Consider the following 24,503-nt stretch of genomic DNA (forward strand, 5'->3'; position numbering starts at 1 on the left):
CACCCCAAAAGGTCACCATAGGACACGATGCCTTTGGTGAGAAGTTCGGCTCCATGTTCTAAGAAAAACACACTACCTACACACCCCACATCACCTTTCCATAATTAATGCACGTACCACCCCATCTCGGCCACCTACGTTTCTGACCATAGAACATCTTTCCGCCACCCTGCCCAAGAAATCTTGATCCAAAACGAAGGATTTGGTAAGATATTCCGTTTGCCACCTCGTACCACCATCAAAACTCTGCCAACCACCTTCATTAATCACTCTCTCCCGCTGCTCAAACGGATATATTCGACCTACCTAGCACTATAGGACGCCTGCATCACCCATACACCATAATTCTTGTATCTCCTATCCCCATCTCCAACGCTTCATTCACACATATGTCCGCTTCCTTATTCCCGCTTCGATACACGTGTGAGATCTTAAAGTCTTCAAAGATAAGACTTTCAACTTTATGTCTTCTATGTCCCAGTTAACTCTCCAATTGAGAGAGCTTCCATGGATGGTTGCATTGATTATCACTTGGGAATCACCTTTCAAGTGAAGCTATCCTACCCCTAATCTTTTCACCACTTGGGCTACCAGTAAAGCCGCCTTCACCTTGGCTTCATTGTTTGTCCCAATTGGTAGACATTGCCACCCTGCCCCCACGCACTTGCGTTGGTTATCCTTTGCCACACAACCTGCACTCGACAGTCTCGAGTTGCCCCTAGAAGCACCGTCGAAATTTATCTTTATCCACCCTGGTTCGAGGGGTAGTCACTCAACTTCCTTCACTCCTTGAGACACCAGATCAAGCTGATCAGACCCCTTAACAGGCGAAACAAGAATGAATTTTGATTTTAAACAATCACAATATATTGTAAATTTATATTTTAACATCATAATAGCCACTTATTCTATCACTTCAATTCAATTTATGAAAAAAATCATCAAAATGATTGTCTCAAGTTCTTGAACTTTATCATGTCCATACAACTGCTTAGTTAGATTTGCTACTTCAATTTTAGAAGTAGAAAATAATCTCCTATAAATTTTGAATAAACCATTAAAGATAATTTTAAATATTCTTATTATAAGATATACTCTTAGAAAATGAAAACACTGAATTATAATGATAAACATGTCACGTAACTACACATTGCCTTCCCTCCTTATTACATTTCTCATCTTATTTTCAATTTTTACAATTAAAAAAATAAATAACCGAAAAAAAAAAAAAACCTACTTGAAAATATGGTGAATAAACTACTAGACAATATAGATACAAAATAGGCTGAGTTGCATAGGGCCTTGCCCTAAAAAATCACTGCAAAGTAGCTCGTAGGGTGAGCTACACAGAGGTCAACAATTAATGCCCACTGGAGGGTTGCCATACAATCCTACCGAAGGACTAGTTTTCTACAAGAATTTTGGCCATTTGGCGAGGACATACCTACATGTGTTTTTAACTTTTGTCTTGTTTCAATGGAGCTTTGTATTTGCTCTTTTGCCTCTCTCAATGCCATCAGAGCATCTCCAACTCTTGAACCTGGCAACATTGGCAATTGATTATCAGCCAACGGTGACCCTCTTGAAGGCCACTGCACGGAGAGCATAGGAGAAAATTTGTAGTCCGGGTAAATTTCAGTGTCTCCTGCATTCTTATTAGAACCAGGCATGTCATTACAACTGTCTGACACTTGTAAAGGAAGATATTTGTGGCCATTTCTCATTGATGAAGGTCCAACCCAGCTAGGCCGAACTTGCTTCCTCTGGGTAAATCTTGATTCTGGGATCTCTCTCTTCATGAGATAACTGTTACTGTGGGAGCTGTCCAAATCATGTTGCCTAGGCATACAAGTAAACCCATCTGATTTTGTATCTCTTGACAACTCTAAGGAGTTGCCCAGTTCCGTACAGCCTGCTGCTTGAATGTCATTAGAGCTTCTCCTGACACGCATTGTTTTTTCATGATCATGATACGATCCATTTTGAGTAGTAGTAGTACCCATTGAACACCGCATTGTATATTGAATTTCCTTACCGCAATTATCTCTGTGCACTTCAGAGAAACTTCTGCATTGGCAATGCAGTTCAATTGCTTTTTCGTTTTCTAGACATGCTTGCATACCTGATGCTTGTCTCCGACTGATGTTTATGGGAATTGTATTCTGAAAGTGATTATGGCCGCATAATTCCTCTTTCACAGGCAGAAAGGTATCAGAGAAATCCGAATGTTGGCACGTGCATAAATTACCCCTTACAGCAGAGCAATGTGTGCCATTTCCATTAGCATTTTCATGCCTCTTGCTCCTTATCATCCTCATGGATGAGGCAGGTGCCCTCTCATTCTGGATTCTAAAACCAGAGAGTTTATCTTCTTCCAAACTATTAACCCTATTAGGTGCTTTAGAAGGAACTTCTAATTGAAAATTGCTACCTTTGCTGCTTCTATCATTCCTGGTTTTCTGAACATATGAACTTTCCAATGCTGAAAATTCTGGAGAAATATCAAATGTCTGTAGACTAGAATTTTCATATTTATGTATTTCTTTCTCACTTGCAGAAACAATTTGATCCACCAATTCATGGAGCTTCAATCTGAGAAATTCCTTTTGATCTTGGCCTGCCACTGGTGTCACCACGTTCCTCATTTGTTCAAATAGTCCTGTGCTTTTATCCTCAGGTTTTGGTCTGGCAGATAACACAAGAAATTGTCAGTGGTTTAATTTTAGGCCCTAAAAGAAATACTGTACTTTTTTGCAGAACTGGTAAGGAAGGTTTTTATCTGAAGTGTAAAACCCCTCCTTACAGGTTAAAGGATGTGAGTACAAAACAAGAAAAATTATTACCGATACACAAACTTCTGAATGGAAAAATCTATAGCTTCTATCAGATGAAAAGATGTAAAACAGAACAGATAATAGAAAGCATCCATTCCAGTATTAGAAGACGCATAAAATAACGAGATAAAAATCTCCTGTGAAAATTTCTTTCAGCGCAAATATGTACCGGACTGCCCTGTTTGGAAGAATAAATTCTGAGAGATAGGCCATGCCAAGGTGTTCAATCTTTTTAGATTTGCTATTTATATAATCTGTGACTAAGTGGTTGCAAATCTGAGATGGACTCTTAGGTAGTAAGGATGACTATAGCGAGAGTATTTATCAGAAAACTGATAAATTCCAATGCTACAGCTTCTTTATACTCCCAAAGGCCTCCCTTAAATCAACACCTATGGTAATTAGTATATATTTCATACATTATCTCTCATGTCTTATTTGTAACCTTTTTAACAAAAGCAGAAGACCTGTTCATGAGGGAACCGGAAGATCACTTAAACTTCCACTAACTAACATGTAAATGAAGAGCTATTTTACACTGACGGGTTAAATAATATTATCAACAAAACCAGAAATTAGAATTCTCACACTGATCTATTCAAAATGCGTTATGTCACAGGAATCTATTATATTCAACTATGTTTTAACTATTTTCCTACAGTACACCTGATGATGATTTGCTATTTCTGGATTCGATTGAGCAAGAAATTTTAAAAGTTATTTTCAGTTTATTTTGATATAAAATTCATTAAATGTGAAAAATTAAGTTCAAATGATGTTATCCCAGAGAGAAGAAAACTGCTTGTTCTACGAAAAATGATAAGATTGGGTTGTGAAGCTTTATATACCTTGGATTCGTGGCAGCGCTTCTATTGGTAAAGTTTTCAGGAGCCAGAGGACCTTGAAACACGTCGCCCTTTCCATTTAGATCATCCTTCATTAGAGGCATGCAACTTTCTGTCAAAGCATTATGGCTAATCAATGAAGGAGATGATAAAATAATGCAATTATCTTTGGTTTCGCTCTGCTCTGACATTTGATCTTGAATATCTTCACTCTGCAAAGATGGAGGTGATAACACTGTGCCATTATTCTCCATGTTACTCTGGTTTGGCATTTGATCTTCAACATCTAGATTCTGTGATGGAGATGATAGGACAATGCCATCATCTTTGCTTTCAGTTTCACTCTGGCTTGACACTTGATCTTGACTGGATTCCTTGTTCTGGTCATGATCCTGGGCTTTAGCATTTTGATTGGTAAAATCATTTGATTCTTCCTTCCTCTGTTCCACAGATAGAGCCGAGCTTGCAGATGAATGATCATTCTCCTGTAGTCTATTATTTTTCACATCAACTTCTATGATTTCTTCCTTTTCTTTTATAGCTGCAATTCCGATCGAGTTTAAGCTAGAGCCACCTTCTGGTTCCTCTGTCTCTTCTTTTATCCCTTGATTCTCTATTCCGGTCTGATCTGAGTCAGAGTGGTTGGAAGCAGAAGAAAGACGCGCAATTCTTAGTTTTTCTATTACCTTATGCATGTCTTCTTCAGCTTTCTTTTTTCGCTCAGTCTCAATTTCAAGCATTCTTTCCAGCTCCATCAACTACAAGAACATAAATGGGTAATAGAGGTGTAAGATCCTAATTCATTATCAGACCACATTGCCATACCTCTAATTCAAGGTTAGCATTCACACTACAAGACCAACATTTTCAACTGGGAAATTTTCAGTAATGCAGGAATTGTCACTTGCAAAGAACTGATAAAACAGTTATTTTTCAGAAAATATTATTTAAGTGCATTTCCTTCTCTGTAGATGCGGGCGATGATATGTTACAGTTACTAAGGAAGATAGCTTTTACATTTTCAGGGATTTTATCTTTGGATAGCGTTCTGGTTGGCAACTTGGCAAGATACGCATCTACAACAGAAGTTTCTGAAGCACAATGATCTAAGTCCTTAAAGCCTGTTCAGAAGACAGAAATGACATCCCTGCTAAAGTCTATATCTATTTTTCTATGGGAAACAGTGGATCACGACTTATCAGAAAACAAAATTCACTTACCACACCGACTTTGGAATAGGTACCTGCTGAAAGCAAATGAAACCTATGAAGAAATTGGATCCTCTGACGGAAATGTCTAGTTGTGACAGGGCAAGAATTTTGCAATATCCGTAAGGTCATCGTGCCTTCCTGTTTTAGTTTTGGATACCTCGTGTTCGGTCGCAGGAGAATTCTTTTGCAATCTTAAACCACTGTAACTTGCTATGTTTTGAGATTTATTGCGCTGCAGATTAACAGTATTTATTGCTTTCATTTCCAGGGAAACCTTTTGTAAGGCTTCTTGAATACAATGTCTATATGGAATCGATCTAGAGGTTCTGACTAGGTTTAGCCTTTAAGCTTTCCATCATTTGCAGGATTTTCTCGGGGATCTAGGTTTTCTTTCTGTGCGGACTTGTCTATGGCATCTATTGAGTTTTACTTTGAGAAGACGCGCTTGGCCCTGCAACTATTTGATTTGATTTGATAATAACTTCTCTGCTGTCCCTATGGCCAATTTTGGCCGCTGAGGGGAATCAATGTTTAAACTTACATCAAAGAAAATTATTACTATTTGCCATTGTCATCCACTAACTGACACCAGTGACACTCCCAATAGGAACAAAAATATTCAGCTTCGTCCAATATTGTGGCCTTGATTAAACCAGGGTGTTTGGGGGCATTAAATGAGAAAAGATTCCGAAAAAAAACATGGACAGGAACTCAGAAAAAAATGAAATTTGCTTACCCTCTTGGCATTTTTCTCAGCAGCTTCCTTTGCAGCTCTGGATGTTGCCCTTTCAGCAAGTAATCTTGCTCGTAGAAATTCAATAGTCTTGTTTGCAGTATCTTCACAAAATGCTTGAGACCTAAACAACACCAATGTCTACATTTTAGATCTACCAGTCTCAAAAATGTTGCAACAGGAATATCAATATGAAAAAGTGCCTGAACACTAATCCTAGTGAGAAATAGCAGTGACTTCAACAGATTAGCTAGAGTTGATTTCTCATTAAGGCCACTGATCTAATAATGCAATGGTTGTGCACAATATTCATCAATACAACTATGAACTAAATGTATCCGATTGCTGAATTTAGGAGTTCAATACGAGTACATTATCTTTGACCCCTTGAGCCCTGGGTCTCTCGAGTTAAAGTCGAAATTATAGAACAGAATGACAAATTAGAATAGTAATATTTCCCCTGTGCAGCGAGTGCACAGTGAGGTAATATTGCTTGACCAAAAGAGAACAGAACAACTACATTCTCATGTTCGATCCGGAGAAAATTTCTTAAAAAGTGTTTTCGACCCAAATTTAGGAAACACACCAATACAACAGTGATATCCAAAATTTAAACGAAGTGGGTATTCAGCAAGCAAAATCAGTGACCATCTAGTAAATCAAACAGATCGGAAAACCAGTAACATAAATGAGTCGATCAAAGCCACAAACTAACTGGTTGATTGCATTCTCACCTTTCTCTATTGTGTGGGCTATTGGTGGCTTCAGATGAAGTATTATTACACTGTCCAGATTGCTCAGCTTCGGCGTCCCCGGGGCCTCTCAATGCCCGATCATTACTTGAATCCTCCATTGAAACAAATTCAACTGAAAATAAAAAAGTTATCTTATTAATATTCTGAAGATAAAGAACCAGTGACCATAAATTGTCATCTAACACTATGAATCAAGTACCTCTATTGCCCTGCATAGAGTGAGCAGCAACCCATGTGTTAAACAGTTAATGTATACCAACACAAGTAAGTTTGTACGCTAGTAAAGTCATATCTGATTCCACCGTGATAATTAATTATGAAGGACAGAATCCAGCTGAATGATGCAGCCTATTTTAGGCTACGGGAATCGAACCGCTCACCTCATCCCTCTCTCATTCAGTTGTAACTTCCAATCTCCTCTGGCTCTGTGCTGAGCTGTAGGGTGTACAATAAGCATACAGCTATGTTGTCTCTGCATGCCATAACCATCCAATCCGCTGCAGGAAAAAGTAAACAGAAGTGCTTTTTACTTTTATGTGGATTATTTGTTATTACGGTTTTGCCATGCATAGGAGGTTAAAACCTTCCATTTTTTAAAATTACAGTATTGCAAATTGCTCTGTTAAGAACTTTCTAATGAATAAAATTTTATCAGTTTGCAGATTTCAGAGAATAAATTATAATTTGGGTGTTTGAAGATTGAAGAGGAGACGGAATAATTACGACCATGGATGTTGATAGGCGTGGTTGACTGTCACATTTAATTTGTAATTTAATTATCCAACAAAGATTTTCACGTGTTCATTCAAATTTGAGGCGGAGGAGTGTTTATAATTGGCGAGCTGTCTGACGAAACGTGTAGTTGAAGCGGGTCAAGGGAATAAAAAAAGATATCAATCACACGCTACGAGGCAGGTGACTAGGGATTGCAAATAAATAGTTGTAAAGGAGATATGCCTCAACTTTATTTCCTTTTTTTAATTTTTTTTTTGAACTTTGTCCCGCTGAATCTTGATTTCCAATTTCCATTTTTTATTTATATTTTGGCTCATTCTTATTAGGGGAAAGGACCCAGTAGTTGAGCATGTTCCAATTGTTGTGAGGGTTGTTGATACCTTTTGTTCCAAAAATTGAACAAATAAAACCTATTGTTTGAAACAAAAAATATCAATTTTTGTTAGGAAATGTACCAACAGTTGTTAGGAAATGTACCAATAGTTGTTAAGAAATGTACTAATATTGTAAAAAGTAACCAATCAGGTGATGCCACATCGGCTGCACAACTATTGGGGTCTCTAATGCACGCCTATTGGTCTCACTTTTTTGGGGGGCTGTTTTGGACACCTTGGCAAAAAGCATGCTGATGTGGCATCATATTTGATGATGTGGCCCTGAACCTTAGTTATAAGCAGGGGACTTGCCAAGTAAGCTGCTGTAAAAAAATCGGAGTGATTCAAAATTTCCAAGTAGGATTTTGAGAAGCGTGAAGTTAGGGTGCACGACTACTGGGTCCTTTCCCCTAGTGTTTACTTGTAGTGCAGGGTTTCACAATGGGTATAAGAGCTGATCAAAATGGATCTATAGTGGAACACTTAATTAACCATAACATATTCAACATGTCTCTAAAAAGTACTTAAATACAAATCAAATAATGTTGAGAATATCTTTTGTTATATAATTCATTTGTTACTTATCTCAATAAAGTGGCAGGGATAAAAGTCTTACAAGCACACATATTTAAAATATAGACTTTAATAAGTCCCAATTACATATGCTAAGAGCACTCATAACTAGCAATCACACCTAGGTGTGCAATGGGTACGCCGAAAAGGAGTGGAAGGTGAAACAAGGAAAATTTTGATCTATTCTTTGGCATATATGCGAATTGTATATTAAAGAAGTGTTGGTGGCCCGGCTTTATCTATACAAAACTAACTCAAATTAGTTTTAATACCCTTTTTACTTTAAGAGAAAATAGAGACCATTAGTAAGAGCGAGCAATTTACAAATAAAATAGCATGCAAAGCACTAAAATATGTAAATTTTAAGAGATGGATGATAATAATATTTAGTAAACTGACGTATGATGTCAATTTTAAGAGACAAATGGAAATAATATTTGGCATCTGACATTGCGAATCTTAAGTGTTAATAAGTTTCACAAATAAAATAATCTACCATATAGAGATGAATAATTTATTTGCAATATAAAATCATTCACATGAAAATATTATAATGTCCAATAGATTGCTAGATCGGAGTCAATTCTATAGAAGGTCATTGTTTCAAAATATGAGAATAGTATTATAAATTGTGACAAAATATGAGAATAATAGAAATTTGTTAGTGTACTATATAAAGGGATATATATATATATATAGAGAGAGAGAGAGAGAGTATTGGTAGAGAGTGATATATATAGAGAGAGGAGGTGATAGAGAAGTCATAGAGAGTGCGAGAGATAGAGATAGAGATGGGGCGTGATAAATAATGTGTGTTTGTGTGAGTGAGTGAGAGAGATATAAAGATAGATTCAAGGAGAGAGAAATATGGAGCGTTTGTGTGTCAGTGATCTAGAGATATGGAGATAGATATATATTTCAAATTAGATTTTTTTCTCTACCTCTAAATCATTTATAAACTTTATTATTAACCAAAATACATATTATTTCTATAATTGTAAAATAATTACTAGAAACATAATAAAAATATAATAACTTAACTTGAGCATAAATATTTAGTATGGTTAAAAATGATAAAATATAAAAGATAAATATTATAAATATTATGTAAATTAAGATAAAAGTTCAAAATATAACTATTGTTATAGAGGGAGAGTGAGAGGAAGAGAGGTAGATTGATAGATTGTATGTCTAGAGTTAGAGGGGGATAAAGAGTAAGATATAGGTGGAGATGAAGATTGAGCAAGAGAGGAAGAGGGAGACACATAGACAGACAATAGAGTGAGGTAGAAGGAAATATGCACTTAAATGTGATTCTCTCCTAATTATTAATAATCCGCACCATTAGATATTTCTCTCTACTTATGTTTCTACGTCTTAATTCTGCCTAGACTTGTGGGTTACTCCTAACAATGTTTCAACACCATTACATCTTGTTCTCTACTTATGTTTCTCTATCTTTAAGTCTCCCTAGACTTGTTAGTTGCTCCTAGAAATGTTTCAATGCCAACTTATGATGCCTTCTTACCTCCCAAATTAGAGCTTGCAATAATTCCCAATTAGAATTGTATATATATTCTAATCAAAATTAACAATAGCTAATTGTAGGTTTTAAAATTTATTAATCAATTATTCGTGTACACTACACTTAAAGTAACATATTATAATATTATCCCTCTTATGTAGTGTAAGTATACTTAAGCTACCAACATTAACGATATTTATATATATTAATTGAAATTTACTTGTTATACTAGCATGATTTTGTTTTTCAACAAAAGTATCAATACATAATTGATAGCTTCAAATCAATAAGATAATTATGTTCCATTGTTGACAGGCTTGTGTCATGTTTGGAATATGGATATAGAGAGATGAAAGAGATAAATATATAGAGATGAAGAGAATAAGAGAGCGAGAGATCAAGATAAAGATGGAGATAGGAAGTGATATATAGAGAGGTAGAGAGATGGAGAGATATAGGGTAGAGAGACAAAGGGATAACAAATAAAGATGAATGGGGAGATGGAAGAAGACATAGAGAGAGAGAGAGAGAGAGAGAGAGAGAGAGAGAGAGAGAGAGAGAGAGAGAGAGAGAGAGAGAGAGAGAGAGGTTTGCCAAAAATTTGTGGAAGGTCAACAAGAAAAAAAATTGGTCTATTTATTGCATATATATGTGCAATACATGAGGTCAACTGGTAAGCCACTAAAAGTAATGTTGTATGCACAACAAAATTCTAAATGGAGAAGTGATAAATTCAAATCAATCATGCATTCACTTATAGGGATCCAAATGATCGAAATAAAACCTTTGAATTAGGAAGATAATAAGATTCCATTACCAATAGACTCATGTTATGCTATATTCTCTTTTCTTTCCACTTTCTTTCCTTTTGCCTCTCTACATGTTATCTTTATTTCCCTCTCCCTTATCTCTTCATGTCTCTTTTCTCTCTTTCTATCTCTATCTCTTTACATATAACAAGCAATATTTATATTAATTGAAAGATAAACTCAATGCTAAAACATAAATATATTATGATCGGTGTGACTCTGACCAATGTTCGACTTCTATAGTCTAGCTGAAGGGCTTTGACGGGTGAGAGTCTGGCCGATGAACTTGTGGAGCCGAGGTCTTCAAAGTGACAAGATGTTTTAAGAGGACTTTCATATTGTGGCTCTGATGGACATTGTCTGGCCGATGAACTTGTTTGGTTGAACATCGGTGTGAATTGGCCGATAAATGTTGATTGATTTGTTTTGATCCTGGGATAGGATACTTCAGGATGACTCCTGTTGATGTGGTCTTGTTGGTGATAGCATCGGGGTGACATTGGTCTTCGGAATGACCTGTTGAATGTCAGTTCGATTTCTATTCTTGCCGATGGGGTTGATCGGTGAGATTCTGGCCGATGAACTTGTGGAGCTGCTTGATTGGTATTATATGATGATTGGTGTGACTCTGACCGATGTTCGACTTCTATAGTCTGGCTGATGGGGTTTTGATCAGTGAGAGTTTGGTTGATGAACTTGTGGAGCCGGGGTTTTCGGGGTGACAGGATGTTTCAGGATGACTTTCAATTTGTGTCTCCAATGGATGTTGTTTGGCTGATGAACCTATTTGGTTGTACATCGGCGTGACCTGACCGATAATTGTTGATCGAGCTATTTTGGCCCTGGGATAGTTTACTTCGGGATGAATATTGTCGATGTGGTCTTGGTGATATCTTTATGATTATTTTTTCGAGATATATTATATATTTTGTTAAAATTTGTAATTCATATCGAGCTATAACCAGGGGTTTTCTTGTTGGTTCTTTCCTCTTGGTATGCATCTTTGAACCAGTTTTTGTAATCCTTATTATATTAATATATATTAGTGGTTTACCACTTTTTCCAAAATAAATAAATAATATAAAAATATATTATTAAATTAAATGTCAATATAGTGAAATTCTTCAATAAATCAAAATTGTACTTCAAATAAAGTATTCTAAATAAAAATAAACTATATTAAAATTGTTAATGCTAAAATTAAAACCTCTATATTAAAAGACACAAGTAAAATTAAATTATGAAGTTAAAAATAAAATGAAACATTTTAAAAGGGTGAACTATTTTTTGATCTTGATTATGCAATTTTATTTTCATCTCTCGATATCATAGTTTTAACATTTTTTAATGTAAAATGTTATTGAAGTTGTTTTTGAAACATTGATATTTTAATATTTTTTAAATAAAAATAATAATATAATTAAATAAAAATATTTTTTAATATAATATAATAATAAAAATTTAATGTTATTTAAATTAATATAATTTTAAATGTTATTAAATATTTTTTAAATCAAAGACCAAGTTTTAAAATTAAGCATTCATTGAAACCTGAAAAATAAAATTATTTATTATCATTCTTTTGAATTAACTAAATTATTTTATATAAATTAAAATTTTATCTTTAAAATAGATTTTAATGTATTTATTCTGCAAAAAATACTTTAAAGTGATCAAAAAAACAATACTACAAACCGGATAAAAAAATCCTCCAAAACACACTAGAATAAATCATAGGAATATGTTGACATCAATGACAACAACATATCCTAGCAGCAACAATGCATGAAAATATCCAACAATCTCCTGCTCTGGCATTGATGGTAACATATGAATGTGAAAAACAATAAATGCAAAGAAAGAAGATATCATCAACAAACACCCCCTAAGATCAAGACTTAGAAATAAGTTTTTCACATGAACTCTCTCCCCCTTTGATAGCAATGCCAAAGGTCACAAAATAGAAAACCAAATAGAAACATGAATATTTCATCCCAAAACACAAACTACTCCAGCAGAGGAGTAACACCAACTCACCAATCCAGATAAAGAGATAAAACTCTGAAATCCACCGGATTGATGCAACTCAATGCATCCAGTTCTCATCAGGAGGGATGGATAACCCTAACTTGTCTCTCAAATAGACAAATGTATCTGCAGGCAAAGTGTAGACACTTAAAAATGTCTCATTGATCATGTACTAATTATTCATCTAATTGATTAAATAATTCTTTAATTATTTAATTAAGTTAATTAATCTTATTCTTCTAATTTGATATTTCCTCATCATCTTACTAATTAATTCATTTCCAATTCTATCATCATTTAATCATTTTAAACTATTTTCTAATGTTAATTAAATATTTATTATTTAATTAATTATGATTAAATCCCCAATTTAAATAATCTTTATTATTTAAATAAATTCATTTTTAATTTCTATCTCTCATCATCTAATCATTCAACCTTCTTCTAAATATTAATTAAATATTTATTATTTAATTAATTGTGATTTAATCCTTTAATTCAAATAATCTTTATTATTTAATTAAAGTCCATTTCTAAATAATTAAATAATTTCTTTAAATTATTTAATTAACTAATTAATTCTTTAATTTCATATTTATTCTAATTTCATTAATTTTGTTTAACTTCTAATTCTTCCAAATTCAAATACATGTGAATGATTTCAAAAACCAAATTGAAAATCAAAGTCAAGTTCTAAATATATTCAAATGCTAAATTGAATTAAATAAATTCAATTTATTTGAATAAATTTCATGCAAAGATTAAATTGAAAATCTAAGTTAAAGTGCAAGCATATGCTAAATTAATTAATTAAATCAATTAATTAATTAAATCACTTATCTCTCTAATCTCTATTTCCATCTTCTAGTTAGCTTTGCCATCAATTAATTTTCCTCCAATCATTCTTTTTCTTCTTTCAGTTAGCTTTTTCTCAATCAGTTGACTCAATTAATCTATTCAATCTATTTTGTTTCACCTCCAAGTCAGCAATTCAACTATCAATCAACATGTGAGATCATTATGTTCCACCTCTTGATCATTATGTTCCACCTTTCAATCAATCTCATCCAAAAATCTATAAATTGAACATTCAATCCTCACAATTCCTCTAGATCACGAACTTCGAATCTTTGTGTCAATTGCAGGTTGTCAGTGCAATATATGAGAGCCATCATACCATAGAGAGAAGAAGAACAATGGAAGCCACAATGCACAATAGGGAGTTTCATATTGTTTAATTTAATTCCATTTTGCATCTATTTCATTGGTTTTATGTTTGAATTGCTTAGATAGTTAAGGAATTCGTGATCGTCCTTATTGCCTATTTAGCAATGGTGTATTTGAGCATAGCACATTTTGGTGAACCTGACATGAACAACAGCTAATTAACCTTCTCTATTTTCTGTGTTGTTTTTGCAAATCGTATGGTTTTTTTTCCTTTTTTTGCAGGTTTTGCACAGATTTCAAGACAGACCTCTTTGTCACGGATTCGCGGTTACATTATCACGCAATCGCATAGACAGATCTATGCAATCAACTAGACAGGGTTACACATTCGCGCGGAACCCATCACGCAATCGACCTTACAGGATCACGCAATCGATATGATATTGTCACACATTCATTTTGGATTGTTCTGTTCTGATAATTTTATTTTCATTCCTTTTCTGTTCTCTGATCTGTTTAATTCTACATGAAATTGAGTAAATCTGGAAACAGATTACTTTTATTGCATGTTTTGGTTTTAAAGGTTTATGGCATGTAAGGTACAATTCAGGATTTCAGGTGCCAGAAGGACAAAGGAACAAAGAAGACATGCCAAACGCTATCAAAGGTTTCTCCAAGCAGAAAAGCAGACACTAGATTGGGAAGATCAACCCGCCTTTGATAGATACAACAACTTAGTTCTCTCGTATCAAGTTAAATATGATTTAATTAACATTGAATGGATGATGAGAGATCTAGCTAGGGCCTCACAATTGGTGTTATAGGCTTCTGATCGGGTTTAGTTTCTTTTTTTTTGTGTTATCTATCTGTTTGTCACGCAATCGATCTGTTAGTGTCACACATTCTCTCTGTCAAGATTACGCATTCGCTCTGTCAAGATTACACATTCGCTCTGTTAGTTTCACGCATTTGCTCTGTCAAGGTCACGCAATCACGTAGGTATTGTCACGCATTCACTTTTGTCAATTTTTTATTCTCTATTTTTTGTTGATTTGATTTTATTGCTAATCATGTGTTTGCAGTCTGTGGAAAATTTACAGATAGGATCAGATTAGTATTAGATCAATTGCACTCATAATCTCACACTTCATCTTTTGCCGTTTAAAATCAACAATGGTTAAAATGGACATGCATGCACAATCTCACACTTCATCTTTTGGTGCTTAAAATTAACATTGGTTAAAATTGACATGCATGTATAACACTTCGATTTGGGCTTAAATTTAATAATGGTTAAAATTGACATGCATGTCTTCACATTTCAATTTGTTGTTTAAAATGGACATGCACATGCGTATTCAACACCTCAATTTGGGCTATAAAATGAACGTGAATCAGGTTGCATTATATTAAATCACATTTGATTTTCTTAAGGTAAATAATTTTTATCGTGTTTGGGGTGGACCTACTGTTGCATTAACTAACTTTCCACCTGCCTTTAGGGTCTTGGGAGAAAGGAAGGAGGTGACAACGACACCCAATTTTATTTTATTCCACTTAGTGAGGGGTATCTTTGATTGGGGATTTCATCACCCCATAGAGGTACTTCAAATTGAGATGCGTTGGGGATATCATCTCTTCTAGCATACTCTCGAGCGGGTTTTTCGAGCCGCTATATAAATATACTGGTCAGACCGCCAGAGTGTTGAGTGAATTCGACATATGTGGGGGCCTTCCCTACATCGATAAGCCCAACTAAAGTCTTAAGTGGCTTGCTCTAAGAATCCATCGTTAGATCGGGACCCCTCGAAACCCTATAATAAGAACCAACTTAGTAGCCCAAAACCCTACATTCAGTGATTCCGAGAGTGCGCATTGTACCCCATGGATACCCTTCATGTATCTTACACTATGATACAAGAATCCCTCGGTTATAAGATCTTCGGATCTTCGGGCTAAAAGAGACTGGCATGCCCGAGAAGTGTGTGTCGTGGAGTGGAGCCAATGTTGCCAGACTCTCTATCTATTCATTTTGTCTCGGTATTTCATAAGTGCCTCATTGAATGGTGTCCACTTTCCAGCCTAAGATTGTATTTTGTTCTTTTTTATGTATCGTTGTATCAGACCAATATTGAGTCAGTCCTTTGAGCTATTTCAGGCACTATCCTGTGTATCTCTGAATTCTCTGAGATTGTTTGAAAAACTAGTTCAGTCAGCTATATCTACCTCCAAACAATTGTTCCTAGACTTGGAAAACCACAAAACTTGTCCTACACAGATCTACTGAAAACGAATTCCATTTTGAAACATTAGATAGTCCAGCAAACTCAAATTTTTCTACACTTGTGACCCTAGGAAGTCCTTGCATAGTCCTCATTTACGTCCTTACTATTATCCTTAGCTTTGCATAGTCCTCATTTACATCCTTACTATTATCCTTAGTCTTTGCACAATCCTCATTTATGTCCTCATTATCATCCTCATATACATCTTCATCTAGATTTCATATATGTCTGTCTTAGTCCGTCATCATTGACATAATCATCCTACAAAGTCATAGCATGTGTCTTAATGGGTCTCCTAGGTGATGGTTTGCTCCCCTTCGAGCAACCTAATCTAGTGCCAAATGGCGGTCAACGAGAAATTATTGATGGTCTAGCTAACTTAGCCTGGGACTTAAGGAGAAACACACCTCAATATATAGGAGTCGAGTACGAGATAAATATCAAGTATAAAATTGCCCGTAGAATTGATAGAGAAATCACTGCAGAACGTCTAAGAGAACAACTTGAAAAACTTGCATTACAGAAATCTCGAAATACTCAACAAGTCTTGTGTCAAAATCCCTAATAGAGAGTCTAGTCTAGTTTTGCATGCCTCATACCTACGTCTAGAGTCTAGCATTAGTCGTCATCTTGCATAAAACCACCCTCATATAGTAGTTTTAAATGCCCGTCACAAGGTCACAAAAGACAAAAGGTTAATGGACCCAAACGACGACCAGTCTGTAAACCCAACTTGGAATATGGACACATGTCCTTATGATCTTAGATGCTCTTATACATAGTGATAGGGATAAATATCTCTCATTGCTATTACAAAATGGGGCAAAATTATCTATGGATTTTGATGTCACGAAGATCTTACCACTAGGAAAAACTTTAGGTCAAGATAACAGTCAAACATCGCCCATAACACAAATGCAAGCAACGACCTCTAGTTTTCCTCAGAATGTACCTATGCAAACGAATGTGAATACAAATGCAAACTTTCAAACAAGTGCATCATCTTCAGCGATAAATGTTAGTATACCAACACAAAGCATACCGATAATATCAAGTGTCTCAACACCTATTCAAACACAGGCAACAAGTGCAACCCAACCTCAGGTTTCCTATTCTATAGGATCGACATATAGTCACCAAAATGCAAATCTAGGTCTTACCAATACAACAAGTACAACTTAGCCAAACATGGGTTCGCATATCACTTATTTCACGGTACCTAGTGGAACGTACAACACACAAAATTATAACCATGGTACCTTCCAACAAACTCCTAGTTATGCAACCATGAATCCTTTTATGGGACATACAAAGACACAAGGTGTACCTTTGACTCAAACAGATATTTTGACACAACAATTATAGAATTTGCAACAACAAATGACGACCATGCAGACCGGTAACGATAAAAAGAGCTACACAATGCAGGACTTACGTCCTTATCCTTTTGATCACACATTATACATGCCTCCTTTCCCACCACATTTTGAAACACCTAAATTCGACAGATATCGAGGGATGGGTGATCCTAGAGACCACATCAGAGAGTTTTTTATGACATGTATAGAGGTTGCAACCGAAGACACTTACTTAATGAGACTATTTCCTAAAAGTCTGGGGGGCCCGACTTTAGAGTGGTTTTCACATTTACCACCAACCATCACATCATGGGGAGAATTAGCTGAACATTTTATTGCAAACTTCTCACATAACATTGAAACCCCAGTTACTTTGATGGACTTGTGTGTCACTAAACAATATGAGAATGAAACATTTTCATCCTTCATACAATGATGGAGGGCTCTCTATAGGAGGTGCAAGAAAATTATCCCAGAAACAAAGCAAGTGGATATGTTCACAGAAAACTTGATTCCCAAGATTAAATATCTGATACAAATGCAATGTTTAACCACATTCAAACAAATCACAGAAAAAGCTCTAAAATGTGAGAAGGGACTAGTGGAACAAGGCCTTATTAAGTATGGCAACACCAACAATAATGACAAATCCAAGTTTTGGTTGAAAAACAAAAATGTGACCAATGATGGTGTTGTAGATGCCAGAACAATAAACAGAACTCAACCGGTTTTATCTTTGGGAATGAGTCAATCATCAAATCCACATACAGGGAATAACACGGCCTCCACAAATGTCAATGCTACACAAAACATGAACACAAGGTACCCCAGAGTAAATGCTCCAAGAAGGAATTACACACCTCTACGAGAACCTATTGAGTCAGCGCTCAAAAAGTTAATATAGACAAACATGATCACTTTACCGGAAATAAGAGTATATGAACCAGGTCCTTTAAAACCCACATGGTGGAATGATAATGATTTATGTGATTATCATCGGACTAAAGGTCACAAAATGGCAAGTTGATATTGTATGCGGGAAAAGCGGGTCGATAGAACTCAATATGTGAAAAATATTCTAAAAGACTTGTCGACACACACACATAGGACTTCTTGGTGCAAGCTATGGAGTCATGAAGTATAACTCAGCTTCCCAAGGTTGGTCCCATGGTTCTCTATCTTACAATGTCCCTCAAACCAATGTTTTTGCTCTCAGATTACTTAGCAAAATGGTTTAGGGATGGCAAATGCAAGAACGAGGGATGCTTTGATAGATTTTAGAATGAAATGCATCCTAAGCTATGCATGATTCTAGAAATGCAATAAACTAACTATAAGATGACAAGGTTAGTATGAATACTATTCTAACATGATATATTAGTCTATGATTGAGCTAAATGATAAAGAAAGTATTCTTAAACATGCATATTTAGACTAATTTCTATTCTAAAGAGAGATTAAATGATGAGCATAAAAATGATCTATGAAAGCTTGAATGTATTTGAGCATAAGTGTGATACTACAAATTTGGAGGATGTTTTAAAATGGAGGAATGAGAGCTCTATTTATAGCAAAAACAGGGCAATGGATGGTCAGGATTGAAAGAGTTGATCAAGGGTTGAGTTTGAAAGTTGGGGATCCATGTTTGTAATTGGCACCAATGAAATGGTGACAAGTGTCAACATAGGGTTGGGTTGAGAGAAGGGGTTGGAGACATTAAATGCCTGAGAAGACCTTAGGGTTATCTAGAAGGTAAGGGTCAAGCTTAAGTTAGGATTACACACTGGATTAAGAGTTAATCCAAGGATAAACCTTTGTGCAAATGATTAAGAGATAATCATGGTCAAAGCATTAAATGCTTGATGAGACCCTTGGGTTGGATGAAGGTTGAGTTAAAAGAAATTTTTTAACCATGTAGGAGGGTTTGAGTTAACCATTAATGGTTATGAAGACTTTGGGGAATTAAGTGGTTGAAGGCTTGAAGCCTTTAATGGTTATCAAAGACTTTGAGGAATTAAGTGGTTGAAGGTTTGAAGCCTTTAATGGTTATCAAAGACTTTGAGGATTTGAGAAGTGACCTCCCCTTGCTTAGGGATGTGACAAAGTTTAGAAGATGGGTTAGGCTAATTAGAAGCGATTAGAAGAGTCTAGAAGGGATTAGAAAGGGGTTTTAGGAAGGCAAGTGGGAGATGTAGGAAAATGCAAGTGGATGGAGGGATAATAGGATTTAATTGAATTTAATGAATTTCATTCAATTTGGTTGTAATTTGGGGAAATTAAATAAATTAGATTTATTCAATTTAGGATAACTATTTAATTAAATTTGTATTTAACTAAAAGTGGATAGGGGGAATTTAATTGAATAAAATGATTTATTCATTAAATGGTATAGTGAATTTAATTTAAATAAATTGAGTAATTTACTTAATTAAATAGAGGAATGCGGGTATTTTAATTAAATTGGATTTAATTAAATAGAGAAATGAACATAAAATATTCATTTAGGAATATGGTCATTTTTTATACGTCTATATTTTGCCCCTCTTTGAAGTGACGTGTGTGCACATGTTATTTCAAAGAAAATGATGCTTTATCATGATTTATGATCAAATGCAATTTTTGTGTTGCTCTTTTGATTTGCAAGTTGTGCCCCATATTTGATTTGATGCGTGATGCCCCAGATTTGATATTTGATGGTGATGCCCCCTCAGGAGATGAATCAATTTTTTTGAAATTTTTTGATTTGATTTGATGAGTTGCGTGTGATGTGTAGGATTTCGTCGATGTAAAATGTGTGTAAATTGATTCATCTCCCTATAATGTATAGCGTGTAGGGTATAGGGGAGACCGCGACCATAGTACATGTCCGTTGGGCTAACCCTAACTTCATTTTTCTCCTATAAAAGGGGGAAAATAGCTTTGATTTGATTCATTTGTGCTTTGTTGACTTTGGAGAAAGAGAATTTGGTCTGAAGAGAAAATGCCTATTATGTATTCCAGACACTATTTCGAGCGCGTTCGGAGGTACCGGAGACTTGCAGCGTATGGACCACCAGTAAGTCAACATTTTTGACCCTCTTTTGATTTCGGATTTGGTTGTTTTTAGACGTTTTTTGATTTTTAAAACTCGGGTTTAGCGTTCTAGCGCATCTAAAGCATAGATTAGCGCATACGAACTTTTAAGTAGCGCATCAAGTCTATTTTAGGGGTGCGTCCGAAATAAAATAGGGTAGCGCATAGGAAACATAGGTTAGCGCATAGATGCAGAATAGCGCATGGCGATAGTCAGGTAGCGCGTCAGGTCAGCAGGTTAGCGCGTAGGGTTAACCTAGCGTATAGGGGTCACAGGGGTTCGCATGGGTAAGAGGGTTTAGCGTGTAGGGCTAACCTAGCGCATAGGGTGAAACAGGTAGCGCCTAGGAGGGATAGATTAGTGCGTGGGTAGGTTTTAGCGCATAGGGTGGTTTAGGTGGCGCATGGGAGGAAAGAGTTAGCACGTAGAGTCAGTCTAGCGCATATAGTAAACAGATTAGCGCGTAGGAAAGACAACCTAGCGTGTGGGTTAGTTTTAACGCATCTGGAAAAAATTTGCAAAATGATGTGATTTGTAAATCTGTTGTGTCGTGCTGTCATGATTTTATGGATTTGTCGAATATGAGTGTTAATATAACTTGTTTTGATTTGCGATATTTCAAGTTATGTATAGATATCAATGTGGTGTTTTGATCAAAATATGATTGAGTTGCGTACCTTGTTTCAAGTTCAATGTGTGAAGCCTGATTTGTGTTACAAGCTGGTATGGGTTGGAAACTTGAGTTGTGTTACAAGCTGATATGGGTGGGAAACTTGAGTTGTTTTACAAGTTTATGTGATTGTGGAGACTTGAGTTGTGTTACAAGTTTTGATATGGTTTTTGATAACTTGAGTTGTTTTACAAGTTGATATGAAATGATAGGATTCTGAACTTGATATAGATGAGCAAATTGTTTCATGTTGTTGATGTGAGTTTGATTTTGATATCTTTGTTTTGATGTGGAAACTAATATTGGATTTGTTTTGCTTGTTGACAGGAACGATTGGGTGTGGTTTAGTCAAGGGAGAGATTTTCGAGACCGTGGACATTGATACCGCGGTTGTCTCAGGCTGATCTCGACATTATTGAGAGATGTGGGTTGACCTCCATTTTGGATATGCCTCGGTTCACTGTGAACCGAGGGCTACTGACAACACTGGCAGAGAGGTGGCATAGCGACACCAAAACCTTCCATTTTGCTACTGGAGAAATGACAGTCACGCCAAAGGACTATTACAGGATCCTGCGGATTCCCGTAGTAGGTGCGCTACTACCGTACGAGCAGTCAGAGGAGGGTGGGACAAAGGCACTGCGTCGCATCTTCCACGACGAGATAGTCTGTGGCTATGAGATCCCATGGCAGGAGTTTTTGGACCTGGATTACGCACCCCTGCCATCTGTATTAGCAGGGTTTATTGGTGGATTCCTTTGTCCTAATCGCAGGTCAAAGGGATTCTCGGTGGGATGGGGGCTGGTTTCGAATGAGATGGTCACACAGGGCCGGCGATTTTCATGGGGATCAACTATGCTGGCCCATCTTTACAGGGGCCTACATGAGGTGGTATACCTCAGTTATGGCAGTTTGTCAGCTGGCGTGACACTGCTACAGGTATGGTGCTGGGAGCACATTCCAGCAGCGATGCCACTAGAAGACAGGGACAGGCCCGTGGGATGCGCATATGCGTATGGATACAGGGGTCTAGTTGTCCAGCGCAAGCTGGGCAAACTAGAGCATTGGAGGAGAGTGCTTGATGACATAGATACGGTCACCTGGCGACCGTACACAGGATGCAAGGTGTGGGCAGAGGATGGGTTGGAGATGCCCTTTGTTTTCATGACCAGATACCTGATCGGGAGGACCCCGTTTGTGATAGAGAGATTTGTGGTGACCCGAGTTTTGAGGCAGTTTGGGCGCCAGCAGGGTATTCCACAGAGAGCGTGCCTATATGCACGCCGGAGGTAGGATGTAGCGGATTGGGGACCGACCATTGATAGCGCAGTGGCGGTAGAGGAGTTTGTCGGGTTGGCGGGGCAGATATGGGATTATGCCCCAGAGATTCAGGATGCGGGCATGACTGATGAGTTTGCCAGATTGTTTGCTGCGTGGGCAGTGGCCAGGATATCTGATCCTGAGGAGATGAGGCCAGCTTTTGATTTGGATGAGGAGGAGGGAGAGGGAGATGATGATGATGATGGAGAGGATGGAGGAGATGGACGAGGGAGAGGAGCTAGAGGGAGGCGGTGAGGTAGAGCTAGGAGAGGAGATAGGGGTGTGGAGAGAGTGGTGAGACAAGGGGTGATAGACAGGGGGAGAGGTGGATTGGCTATTGGATCCAGTGGAGAGGGGAGAGTGGGGGAGGTGCTAGCTGCGGTGGGGGGTGGTGATGAGGTGAGGCGACCAACACAGAGGAGGAGGACAGATGTGCTCCCACCTCCAACACTGAAGACAGGTAGGGTTGGAGGGGTTGCCCCTGCATAGGTACCACTACGGGTTCGGGTCCCTACACATATTGAGGATGCGTAGATCCGGACCCTACAGGTGACTGTACAACAGCTGCAGGCACAGATTTTGACATATCAACGACTGATTTCACAGTTGACCACTAAGTGGGACTCCGAGATAGAGCGGAGGGGGCGAGTGGAGGAGGTGGTATCTAGTATGCAGAGAGCAGCGACGGGTGGTCCGATGAGAGACACCCTGAGAGAGCTAGTATTGAGAGCTCAGGAGGCGGAGTATTATCGACGACACTATGAGGCTGTGGTACCCAGGGACCGGCGAGTACAGAGCTATACACAGTCGAGATCCAGTCGATCTCGAGATACTGGGTCGCGGTCTGAGAGCCGAGGTGTTACAGGGCCACCGAGACAGGACCCTCTTGGGGATCCAAGGGCGGGTGCATCTGGAGCGAGACCATCTCCGTCAGGGGATAGTCATACTTGAGAGACGTGGTCTTTGTTGTATTTTTTATCATTGTTATTCTTTGTACTGGACACAGTGTCGATACATTTTGTACCTTTTGATCATTTTTGGATATATATATATATATATATATATATATATATATATATATATATACGACACCATTTTCTTTGATCATGTGGTGTGTTTATATGGATGGATGTTATGTGGGTTATTTCTTTATGATGATGCAATGCTTAAATATATGATATAATGTATGATGCAGGATGTATGCTTTTATATGCTGTGAGATGTATCTTGAAAATGAGATGTATGATTTGATATGCAACTAAATGTAAAATGATATGCCACTATGTTCAATGATATGCCACTATGTTCAATGATATGCAACTATGTTTAAATGATATGCAATTAATGGTAAATGATGTGCAACTAATGGTAAAATGATATGCAACTATGTTTTTGGTAGCATCCTCATTCTGTATTTGCCATCCGATATAACCATATATTGTTTGCTTTCTTTTTAGGTATCATCATTGAGCATTGATTTGTTTAGGATATATTGAAAATTTATACAAGCATAATGGTCTAATTGAACCATAATGACCTGAGAAAAATTTACATGATTTTTTTATTTTGCAAGATAGCACAAGCGTCAAGGTATAATTGAACCAGGATGACCTGAGTGCATATTGCGTAAACAGACAAGATTAGATTATTTGTATGCGTGAAGTGGAATCAGGCCCTCAGTGATATTCGACTTATCACGGCTTGAGGCAAGTATTCACACAATACAAGTGATTGCCTCCCAGACAGAAGACTAAGAAAATATTGGAGTTTCCCCATGATCTCTAGCTGTGAAGCATTTTAGTGAGAAAAGGGAGAAAATCCAATAAGTCAAAAAGTTCAAAATGCAAAACTAGTCAAGATTTTTATGCGATAATGCATCATCCAGTACTTCAGAAAATCATCCATCCTTGGTATTTTTGTGAATTGTTTTGTTTTCTTTTGCGATGAAGCATAGTTTTTGGTTTGTTGGATGTCAGGCTTTTGAGTTTTGCAAATAGCCCTGATGTCTTGAATGTTTGCAATATTTGAGATGATTTGAATGCCCCTAGCTGAGTGTGCCTCTTGATGTGAATATGTATAAATGATTGCCAAGCCATGGTGGATTAGTGGTAAGAGGATATATATGGATAAACCAGGATAGTGACTATGCTAAGTATGTCTTGAATGGATATTTGCTAAGTGTCGGGCGATGGCCGATAGTGTTTGTAT

General features: G+C 36.8%; 1 protein-coding gene across 2 annotated transcripts; it reads right to left on the reverse strand.

The window, feature by feature from the left end:
* Positions 1-1,097: 1,097 nt before the first annotated feature.
* On the reverse strand, positions 1,098-7,133 carry LOC131070889 (uncharacterized). 2 transcript variants are annotated; one of them, XM_058006549.2, is made up of 5 exons: positions 6,759-7,133; positions 6,358-6,490; positions 5,627-5,747; positions 3,683-4,437; positions 1,098-2,685 (listed from the first exon to the last, which is right to left on the reverse strand). In XM_058006549.2, exons 2-5 carry the CDS (start codon positions 6,474-6,476, stop codon positions 1,392-1,394), a joined length of 2,289 nt encoding a protein of 762 aa, XP_057862532.1. In that variant the 5' UTR covers positions 6,477-6,490; positions 6,759-7,133; the 3' UTR covers positions 1,098-1,391. The 2 variants fall into 2 exon arrangements, with proteins under 2 accessions (XP_057862532.1, XP_057862531.1); XM_058006548.1 differs by having other exon boundaries at positions 6,578-6,770.
* Between the last annotated feature and the right edge of the window lie 17,370 nt (positions 7,134-24,503).

The sequence above is a fragment of the Cryptomeria japonica genome, chromosome 1, assembly GCF_030272615.1.
Source record: "Cryptomeria japonica chromosome 1, Sugi_1.0, whole genome shotgun sequence".
NCBI classification, from domain to species: Eukaryota; Viridiplantae; Streptophyta; class Pinopsida; order Cupressales; family Cupressaceae; genus Cryptomeria; species Cryptomeria japonica.